The sequence below is a fragment of the Myxocyprinus asiaticus genome, chromosome 31 (assembly GCF_019703515.2).
Source record: "Myxocyprinus asiaticus isolate MX2 ecotype Aquarium Trade chromosome 31, UBuf_Myxa_2, whole genome shotgun sequence".
Taxonomy (NCBI): Eukaryota; Metazoa; Chordata; class Actinopteri; order Cypriniformes; family Catostomidae; genus Myxocyprinus; species Myxocyprinus asiaticus.
In genome coordinates, this window is record NC_059374.1 from 15,681,595 (window position 1) to 15,693,171 (window position 11,577).

General features: G+C 36.7%; 1 protein-coding gene across 1 annotated transcript in view; it reads left to right on the top strand.

Annotated features, from left to right (window-relative positions):
* The window catches only part of tmprss4a (transmembrane serine protease 4a), a 29,146-nt gene extending 17,654 nt beyond the window's left edge, over positions 1 to 11,492 (top strand). The window contains exons 6-13 of the mRNA XM_051666102.1: positions 1,590 to 1,703; positions 2,031 to 2,074; positions 2,488 to 2,653; positions 3,525 to 3,694; positions 7,503 to 7,598; positions 7,743 to 7,885; positions 9,760 to 9,909; positions 10,403 to 11,492. Coding sequence (XP_051522062.1) covers positions 1,590 to 1,703; positions 2,031 to 2,074; positions 2,488 to 2,653; positions 3,525 to 3,694; positions 7,503 to 7,598; positions 7,743 to 7,885; positions 9,760 to 9,909; positions 10,403 to 10,414 — 895 coding nt within the window. The 3' untranslated portion in view covers positions 10,415 to 11,492. The remainder of the gene's footprint in view (positions 1 to 1,589; positions 1,704 to 2,030; positions 2,075 to 2,487; positions 2,654 to 3,524; positions 3,695 to 7,502; positions 7,599 to 7,742; positions 7,886 to 9,759; positions 9,910 to 10,402) is intronic.
* Positions 11,493 to 11,577: the final 85 nt, after the last annotated feature.

The following is an 11,577-nucleotide window of genomic DNA, read 5'->3' on the forward strand; positions in this document are numbered from 1 at the left end:
TTCCATTATATCAAACACTGCTGAAAGCTATTTGGTTCATTAAATGAAGCTTAACGTTGTCTTTATGTTTGTTTTTGAGTTGCCAAAGTATGCAATAGACTGGCATGTCTTAAGGTCAATATTAGGTCAAAAATGGCAAAAAAGAAACAGCTTTCTCTAGAAACTCATCAGTCAGTCATTCTTTTGAGGAATGAAGGCTATACAATGCTTGAAATTGCCAACAAAAACTGAAGATTTCATACAAAGGTGTACACTACATTCTTCAAAGACAAAGGACAACTGGCTCTAACAGAAAGAGATGTGGAAAGCCAGATGTACAACTAAACAAGAGGATAAGCACATCAGAGTCTCTAGTTTGAGAAATAGATGCCTCACATGTCCTCAGCTGACAGCTTTATTGAATTCTACCTGTGCAACACCATTTTCATGTACAACAGTAAAGAGAAGACTCGGGGTGCAGGCCATATGGGAATAATTGAAAGAAAAAGCCACTTTTTAAACAGAAAAACAAAAAGAAAAGGTTAGAGTGGGCAAAGAAACACAGATATTGGTCAACAGATAATTGGAAAAGAGTGTTATGGATCTTAACCCCATTGAGCTTTTGTGGGATCAGCTAGACTGTAAGGTGCGTGAGAAGTGCCAACAAGACAGCCACATCTATGGCAAGTGCTACAGGAAGTGTGGGGTGAAATGTCACCTGAGTATCTAGACAACTGACAGCTAGAATGCCAAGGATCTGCAAAGCTGTCATTGCTGCACATGGGGGATTTTTTGATGAGAATTCTTTGAAGTAGTTTAAGAAGTTCTGAACATTTTTTTTCCAAATTGTAATAGTACATTTTCATGTTATTAATGTCCTGACTATACATTGTGATCAGCTGAATGCTACTTTGGTGAAATTTTGGCACAGACACAGAAACCCTCCACTCCACCATGTTGAAAGTTTAAGTGTCCTGCCAACTTGGAAAGTTTTGGTATCTGTTAGGCGCCCTGAGTGTGTTTATTTTCTCCGTCTGTCGCAACTCTCAGCTGTGATCAGTAGTTATGCTTCTCAGCTATAGTGTAGCAGTAATCTGAGTGATCATGGACTGAGATACAATGATGTCAATGAAATTCAACGTAAGTTGAGTAACAACGTAAAGTGAATGCAACTTAACTCGCTCATAATCCATAAAAGACGGTCTTTTGTCAACACTTGCTGGCAAAAATCTTTAATGTCACAGGGATGAATCAAAATCCCCACATCTAGCTGCTCTTACACATCTGCACTGATCTTACACTTTAGTTTAGAACGCTACTAACACAAGCGGAGTGAAACAAACAGTGAAACATCCCAGAGCTGATATGACTCCTTTATCCACATTCTTGCAATGCCTCTCATCCAGTCAGGTTAGAGGACCGGAACTGTTGTATAATATAAAATACGTCAAAACAAAGAAAATTACATTCTTAAAACCATTTCATGGGGTCTTTAAAATGTTAAAGCAATAATGTGATTCTGATTTAGAGTGCAAAATAAATGTAACTATGCAGTATATCCTTAAATCTACATCATCTAATTTTCATTGTCTTTTATTTTGTTTCCACAGTAATCCATCTTACAGCACAGTTCAAGTGGGTCTCCTGTCCTCTGATCTGAAGATGTCTTTCTGTACTGTGGGCTCAAGTAAACCCCAGACTTTTGTGTCCACCTTCTCAGATCGGTGAGTGTATTTATGTGCTAATGTATGCACTAAACTGTGTTTAGAGACTTGAACCACACTTAAAATGTATTTATGACATTGCATTGGATGACAAGATGTTGGAAAACAAGTGGCATTAATGGTAAGCACATTTTTCAAGCAAAACCTCTAAAATAAATGTACTATTCAAAACTAAGACAAAAGTATTTGAAAATGTTCTGCCTGTCAAATTTTAGTGGAACATGTTCATACTGTGGTTAATGTGATGAACTAAATATGTGGTCACTCCTGTGTGAACTTCACTTATCCCTCTCACACTCTCAAGTTCTGTCTCTCTCTTCTCCTTAGCAAGGTGTGCGGTTTGGGAACGGTTGTCACATTAACATGCTCAGGTACAGTAATTAATTTATAATGTCCTAATCCAACACTCAATTAGAGAATCAGTCAATAACCAAACCAACAAACCATACATAAGCACAACACTAACAATAAAACATCATAAAACTCAGAGGTGTGAACACTGACACACTCAGCATGCAGAATAAGCCACAGTGAGTCACAGTGAGCAATTTTACATGCCAAAACACATTATGTAAAAACAAAGCAGGGAGCTATGTGTGAGAAAGTAAGAGGACTTCAGTCCAGAAATACTGACTGAATCCAGTCAATACAATGTAAAATCTCTTGTTTTAATAATTAATTTTTAATACAGAGATATAATCATATGTATATTCTGTATTTATGGGACAAAATTATTTTTGGATTTATTTACCTTTGGAATGATTTTTGGTTGTTTTATTTCTAGTCGACTGTGGTGTGAGCAGAAACCAGGACCGGATTGTAGGTGGACAGGATGCAATCATTGAGAACTGGCCCTGGCAAGTCAGCCTGCAGAGCAGTGGCCAGCACACATGTGGAGGGTCACTGGTGTCTTCACAATGGGTAGTCACTGCAGCCCACTGCTTCAATGGGTGGGTGTACAAAACACTTTTACTTAAACAAAACAAATGCATATTTTACCTTCTACTTCACATGAAAATTTCTGTTTGACATTTCTCATTTTAATGAAAGGGGTTTCTGCTTTGTCAACTGTTTTACATGTTGTTTTGCCAGGTTAAAGGGATAGTTCACCCCAAAATTTAAATTCTCTCATCATTTACTCACCCTCACGCCATCCCAGATGTATATGAGTCTCTTTCTTCTGCTGAACACAAATATTTTTAGAAGAATATCTCAGCTTTGTAGGTCCATACAATGCAAGTGAATAGTGTCCAGATCTTTGAAGGTCCAAAAAGAACATAAAGGCAGCATAAAAGTAACAACACGACTTCAGTAGTTAAATCCATATCTTCAGAAGTGAGATGATAGGTGTGGGTGAGAAACAGGTCAAAATGTAATCATTTTTTACCATATACTCTCCTTCATGCCCAGTAGGTAGCGATATGCACAAAGAATGTGACTTGCCAGAAACAAAAGAAGAATGTGAAAGTGGAGATTTATAGTAAAAAAAAAAAAAGACTTACATTTTGATCTTTTTCTCACCCACACCTATCATCTCACTTCTGAAGACATGGATTTAACTACTGGAGTTGTGTTGTTACTTTTATGCTGCCTTTATGTGCTTTTTGGACCTTTAAAGTTCTGGACACTATTCACTTGCACTGTATGGACCTACAGAGCTGAGATTATTCCTCTAAAAATCTTTGTTTGTGTTCTGAAGAAGTCATACACATCTGGGATGGCATGAGGGTGAGTAAATGATGAGAGAATTTTTCTTTTGGGGTGAACTATTTCTTTAAAGAGTAAAGTCTGAAACAGCCACTTTGCTCCTGCATTCTTTAGGGATGGTAAGAAGGAGCTGAGCAGATGGAAGGTGGTTTCTGGAAAGACATATCTGGGATCTTCTGGGTCTTCTTCTGTGGACAAGGTCATCATCAATGGAGATTATAACTCAGCACAGACTGACTACGATATTGCCATGATAAGACTGCAATCACCCATTACTGTCGGAGGTACATCAAACAAGCACAAACACACTACTAACTGTTTGACCAAAAAAAAAAAAAAAAAAAAGACCTAATTGGACCAAAAGATGCTTTGAATGTAATCCGAGCTAAAACCAGGAAAGCTACCATTACTTTCCTTTGAACTTGACACACTTGCATTCCATTTATACCTGGCCAAATAGATGCATTCTTGTAACTGGTCACCAGTCCTTTTAAAGGAATAGTTCACCAAAAAATGAAAATTCTCCCATCGACTCACCCTCATGCCATCCCAAATGTATCTGACTTTCTTTCTTTTGCAGACCACAAAACAAAGATTTTTAGAAGAATATTTCAGCTCTGTAGGTCCATACAATGTAAGTGAATGGTGACCAAACTTTTGAAGCTCTAAAAAGCACATAAAGGCAGCATAAAATTAATCCACTCCAGTGGTTTAAGCCATATCTTCTAAAGTGATATAATTGGTTTTGGGTGAGAACAGACCAAAATATACACTAAATAATTTGACTTAAAATCAACAGTAACTTACTGGCAACAAATAGCCAGCAAGCTGTTTTCACAGTAAAATTACTGTAAAACTATCTACAGTAGTTTACAGCATACTGTACAGGTGCATCTCAATAAATTAGAATGTCATGGAAAAGTTCATTTATTTCAGTAATTCAACTCAAATTATGAAACTCGTGTATTAAATAAATTCAGTGCACACAGACTGAAGTAGTTTAAGTCTTTGGTTCTTTTAAGTGTGATGATTTTGGCTCACATTTAACAAAAACCCACCAATTCACTATCTCAGAAAATTAGAATATGGTGACATGCCAATCAGCTAATCAACTCAAAACACCTGCAAAGGTTTCCTGAGCCTTCAAAATGATCTCTCAGTTTGGTTCACTAGGCTACACAATCATGGGGAAGACTGCTGATCTGACGGTTGTCCAGAAGACAATCATTGACACCCTTCACAAGGAGGGTAAGCCACAAACATTCATTGCCAAAGAAGCTGGCTGTTCACAGAGTGCTGTATCCAAGCATGTTAACAGAAAGTTGAGTGGAAGGAAAAAGTGTGGAAGAAAAAGATGCACAACCAACCGAGAGAACCGCAGCCTTATGAGGATTGTCAAGCAAAATCGATTCAAGAATTTGGGTGAACTTCACAAGGAATGGACTGAGGCTGGGGTCAAGGCATCAAGAGCCACCACACACAGACGTGTCAAGGAATTTGGCTACAGTTGTCGTATTCCTCTTGTTAAGCCACTCCTGAACCACAGACAACATCAGAGGCGTCTTACCTGGGCTAAGGAGAAGAAGAACTGGACTGTTGCCCAGTGGTCCAAAGTCCTCTTTTCAGATGAGAGCAAGTTTTGTATTTCATTTGGAAACCAAGGTCCTAGAGTCTGGAGGAAGGGTGGAGAAGCTCATAGCCCATGTTGCTTGAAGTCCAGTGTTAAGTTTCCACAGTCTGTGATGATTTGGGGTGCAATGTCATCTGCTGGTGTTGGTCCATTGTGTTTTTTGAAAACCAAAGTCACTGCACCCGTTTACCAAGACATTTTGGAGCACTTCATGCTTCCTTCTGCTGACCAGCTTTTTAAAGATGCTGATTTCATTTTCCAGCAGGATTTGGCACCTGCCCACACTGCCAAAAGCACCAAAAGTTGGTTAAATGACCATGGTGTTGGTGTGCTTGACTGGCCAGCAAACTCACCAGACCTGAACCCCATAGAGAATCTATGGGGTACTGTCAAGAGGAAAATGAGAAACAAGAGACCAAAAAATGCAGATGAGCTGAAGGCCACTGTCAAAGAAACCTGGGCTTCCATACCACCTCAGCAGTGCCACAAACTGATCACCTCCATGCCACGCCGAATTGAGGCAGTAATTAAAGCAAAAGGAGCCCCTACCAAGTATTGAGTACATATACAGTAAATGAACATACTTTCCAGAAGGCCAACAATTCACTAAAAATGTTTTTTTTATTGGTCTTATGATGTATTCTAATTTTTTGAGATAGTGAATTGGTGGGTTTTTGTTAAATGTGAGCCAAAATCATCACAATTAAAAGAACCAAAGACTTAAACTACTTCAGTCTGTGTGCACTGAATTTATTTAATACACGAGTTTCACAATTTGAGTTGAATTACTGAAATAAATGAACTTTTCCACGACATTCTAATTTATTGAGATGCACCTGTATGTGCTGTACTGTAAAGTTAATTATGGGAGTTGTTTGTATAAAGTATATTAAAATACAGTATGTGAGCTGTACAGTAAAATTAATTACGGTAATTGTATGATGTATATTAAAATACAGTATATGAGCGGTACAGTAAAATTAATTATGGTAATTGTATGATGTATATTAAAATACAGTATATGAGCTGTACAGTAAAAATTACAGTAATTGTATGATGTATATTAAAATACAGTATATGAGCTGTACAGTAAAATTATAGTAATTGTATGACGTATATTAAAATACAGTGTATGAGCTGTACAGTAAAATTAATTATGGTAATTGTTTGTATGTTGTATATTAAATTGCAGTGTACATACCGTAGAACAAACCACAGTAAGCACAGTTTTAGCTTACAGAGTTAGAGTAACTAACTTCTATCTATTACAAGTAAAAAACAAAAATAATGAAACAATTGAGGCCTTTTTGCAAACAGAACCTTTATTACACATTGACAACTCAAATATCACATAAATGTTACTCAAATGTTACTGACTACACACATATACAAGTCCATTCATGCAATTTAACAGAAAAATACTGTAATTATTTTCCCGCTCATTTTTTCCTAAAGAATACAGCTCAGTTTGACAGTAACATACTGTAAACAGTTTCTACAGTAAGGTACAGTGGAGAATACAGCAATAATACTGTAAAAACAACAAAACTGACAGCAACATACTGTTAACAGTATCTACAGTAAGCTGCAGTTGGAAATACAGTAATAATCTTGTCAAAACAACAAAATAATTTACAGTGTAAGTAATTTTTCACTATAAATCTTGACATCAACAGTTTCCATGGCGATCATCATATCAAGCTGGATTACACTTCCTATAGCACCATCTAGTGCTCTGCACATGCATCAAGCACTAGGAAGTGCAATCGAGCTTGAAATCATGATCGTGCCTAGAGACTGCAATGACAAGATGTACAGTTAAAAAGGAGTTACATTTTGGTCTGTTCTCATCCAAAATTGATTAGATTGCTTCAGAAGTCATGGATTAAACCACTGGAGTCTTATGGATTAATTTTATGCTGCCTTTATGTGCTTTTTTGGAGCTTTGAAATGTTGGTCACCATTCACTATACTGTATGGATATTCTTCTAAAAATCTTAGTTTGTGTTCAGCAGAAGAAAGAAAGACGTACACTTCTGGGATGGCATGAGGATGAGTAAACGATGACAGAATTTCCTTTTTTGGTGAACTTTAAGTTTTTCACCATTTTTAATTACCTAAATGGTCCTGCTGTGTGAAAAATGAATTTGAAAGTACAAATATCCCATGCTGTCTTTCAATTAATACAAGCTCATAAAAGTGACATGCATTACAAATATGAATGCATTACCTAAATGGAGTTTAAAGGATTATGTCAACTATGCATGGTCAATATTTATCAAGAATTTACTAATTAGATCAAAGGTGTTTTTTAAGATCATGAGAAATTAAAATTCAGTTAAGTGTATCCAAACCTTTTATTGGTAGTGTAAGTTTTCTGTCAATCCTATAGGTTGAGATTTTTTTTGCCTTTTTGACTATGTGAAAGACCATTAATAATCACTGTTTTTACTACATCGAAGAATCCCGTAAGCCAGTGTGTCTGCCCCCTCAAGATCTTGGCCTTAAAGGAGGAGACAACTTAGTCGTGACCGGTTGGGGCCATCTGAAAGAGAAAGGTTCCTGATTTTTTATTTCTTATAATGATGATTTTTGTTTTATCATCGATTCCCCATACAACCTTGATATCAAATTCACATTTCTTCAAAGGCCTCTCTCATTCAGTATTACGTTTTAAACTTTGTCTGGGTGTTTTCCTGCAGGTAACCTGTCTCCAAACTTACAAAAGGCTCAGATCCCTCTGATAGACAGAGTTCAGTGCACAAGTCCCACAGTCTATGGTAACAGTGTGACTCCCAGGATGATCTGTGCGGGTTCTCTAGCGGGCCTTGTGGATGCGTGTCAGGTTTGTGCGTCAGCAGAGCAACATTTTCACATTTTCTGTATACAAATAAATGTGATCATGAAATTAAGAATAGTGATCGACTGACATAAGTTTTTCAATTGTTGATGCCAAAATCTACAGAGCAGTCTGGCCAATATAATGCCAAAATATACAGTGGGATCCAAATTCTGAACCCCCCCTGTAAGAACTCGCAAATTTGCTTATGTTTGAATAGTGAGCAAGAAATAGTGCAGAATAATTTTCTTTGTTTTACATTTTAAAACTAAATTTGTAAACTTTGTTTATTTAAAATGAAATAAAATAAATAAATAAAAAAGAGCATCTCGTTCACTTCCATTGTTTTACTAATCAGAGTCAATTATTGACTGACTCACTCAAAACATAAAATACGCTCATTTTTCGCCACCTACTGGTGTAAATTTGCATTCTCCTGAAATGGTCACTGAATGAATAAGTAAATTATATCAAAATGAAAGTTGGAAAGCCATGAACACGGAGAAGTTGAGCGATACAAAAAGTAAAGCATCCCACTACTGTTGGATCTATTGAAAGGTGCTCGTCCAATCAGATTTGAGGACCGAAACTACATTGTAAAAAATGATTTTGCCTTTTATTTATCAGAACATAAAATGTAGAGTTAAAATAATTGCCCTGTATTGATCTTGTTGAAATAACTCAATTATCCAATTTTTGTTGGCTGAACTTGTAATAAGTTATTGAACTTAAAAAAACTATTCAGCTGGGCCTGTGTAGCTAAGCGAGCAAAGACGCTGACTACCACACCTGGAGTCACGAGTCCAGCCAGGTCTCCTAAACAACCAAATTGGCCCGGCTGCTAGGGAGGGTAGAGTCACATGGGGTAACCTCCTCGTGGTCACTATAATGTGGTTCTCGCTCTCGGTGGGGCGCATGGTGAGTTTTGCGTGGATGCCGCAGAGAATAGCATGAAGCTTCCACATGCGCTATGTCTCCGCGGTAACCCGCTCAACAAGCCACGTGATGAGATGCGTGGATTGACGGTCTCGGACACGGAATCAACTGAGATTCGTCCTCCGCCATCCGGATTGAGGCGAGTCACTACGCCACCATGAGGACTGAGAGTGCATTGGGAATTGGGGAGAAAAGGGGAGAAAAAAATAAAATATTCAGCTGGAATAAAACATATAAGTCAAGAGAACTACGTACATGACGCTCACATATCTAAATTCCCAGCATGCACTGCAGCATGAATAAATAATGCAAATTGCAGTTACTATTTTACTTTTATTTATTTTTTTACTCTTTTTGTCTTTTATTTATGCTGTTGGTTGTTGTTTTTATTGTCACTTTCAATTATTTGCCATGTAGCAATAGTTCAGCTGTTCGCTCAATAATGTATCTGATGATTGTCAACATCACTGAGGCCCATGTGTGTCTCCTTGACAAGCTTATGTCTAGAAATGAGATCTAAGGGATCACACATTGGATTCTGATCATCAACTTAACGTTTATCATCAAATGGCAGTTTATTTTACTTCTAACAGTGGGAAAGCCCTAACTACTTCTCTGGTTATCATCAGTGATATTAACTGATAATTTATATATTTGAACTTATATATTTAATTTGCATTGATTTAGAATTAAGTTGATTGAACTAAGAAAGTCAAATTTATTTTATAAGACATTAAACTAATTTAACAAGTTATATTGGTTTAAGTCATCTTTATGTTCTGTTTAAACAACTTTACTTCTTAAGTTGACACAACTTTAAATTTTAAGGCAGCATGAATGCTTACTTTTTTAATGTTAAAACAATATTATTTATTTATTTTGTTTACAGTGTAGCTGTTGTATAAATAAGAATAACCTTTTTTAATTCTCGCTTTCTGTCCCAGGGTGATAGTGGTGGTCCTCTGGTGTATACATCTGACCGTTGGATGTTGGTGGGAATCGTGAGCTGGGGTGTAGGCTGTGCCAGACAAGATCGTCCTGGTGTCTACACCAATGTGGACCAGATGCTTGACTGGGTCCATTCAGTCATGCAGGTATGACCATATTATTGTGGAACAAACTGTGCTGGTAAAAGTCTATGTACACCTGCAATACCACTCAAATGTTTGCACACACCTACTCATACTTTATTATTAAAATAAAGCAATCGAAACTAATAGAAATGTAAGTATGGCTATTATGAAGTGACAATGTAAAAATGGTTAACACATAAAACTATATTAAACTTACCTATGTAACAAACCCTTCAATGCAGCCACCATTTGCCTAGATTACAGATCGGCACACTTTTTGGCTGCGTCTCCTTCACTATCCAGTCCAACTCATACATTTATATGAAGCTTTTACTTAGGCACAATTTATATTTGTCTAAAGCATAATTTCAAGCATTTATGTATAAACTTTTAGATCAAAAACATTTTTAAGAATATGATAATAATAACATAAATTCAGTGTGTGGCCAGACTTTTAACTGATGTATAGAAAGAATATAAGAGATGAATAGTCATGATTGTTTATTGTCTTCAGGAATTTCAGTGAGTCTGAAGGGAAGGAGGACACATCCGAGACAAACCCACAGCATTCATCATGGATCCACAAAGATCTTCAGTACACAAAAGAGATGTCAGACAGAATACATCTACACACATACTGTACATTCAAACTCAATTTACACAGATTTGTGGAGGAATCGCTGTGGGAGTATTTGATCTGTGCTTAGGGTCTCGTGATGCTCTCAAAGGTGCCATGAGTCAAATTTTGCACACTGAAATATATAATTTATAAATATGCACAGTGAATAACTGCTAAATAAGAAGAGATGAATAAATAATTTCTTCGGGGAACCACCACTGCTTTTGTGGACTGCAGCAATGCACTGTTGTAAATCAAAGTCATGTCACTGTAAGTGATGTGCTTTGAAAAGAAAACATGTTTAACAGCCACAAGAAGGTGCTGTTTTTCTCTTCCCCATTTGTAAAAAGAACTAGCGCACTTTATTATGATTTTTGGTGCCACGTTATAATCTTAAATTAAAGTCTATACTCAATTGTGTCTGCCAAAACACCATGGTGCATTCACAGTGTTATAAACAAAGATGTTATGTCATGCATCAGAGGTCTTAATGTGCATGTAATATCAGAAATGTAATGTCAGATTATGGTATCAGTAGGCCCACACAGAATCTCTTAACATTTTTGGCTTATTGAGTATGATTCCACTTAAAGTGTAGCTACTTTCATCTCCGTTTAACACATTTTACTATGTTTAAAACAAAATTAGGTCAGAAATTGTCTGCACAATTCTGTCTGGGCCTTCATATCATTCTTGCAGAGTGTTGTTTACCTCGAGTTCATACAATTCCCTTTGTGGATTAGTATTACACTATAAGACTAATTTTGATCATATAATGTACATTTCTAATTCCACGCAAAGCTGTTTTCCATGCAAATGTACATATTTTAAACTTGAAATTTTCTGTTAACTTATGGATGGTGGTTATTAATATACTTGTACAAGAAAAGGGTATTTTTGTTTTTTGGAAATGTTGTACAATATTGCACATTGTTTTGTCTGTTTAACATGTCAGATGCATTATAATAAAGTGAAGAATGGTGAACCGCAAGTTTTGTCACTGGATACCTGAATTCTACACACACACACACACACACACACACACACACACACACACACACACACACACA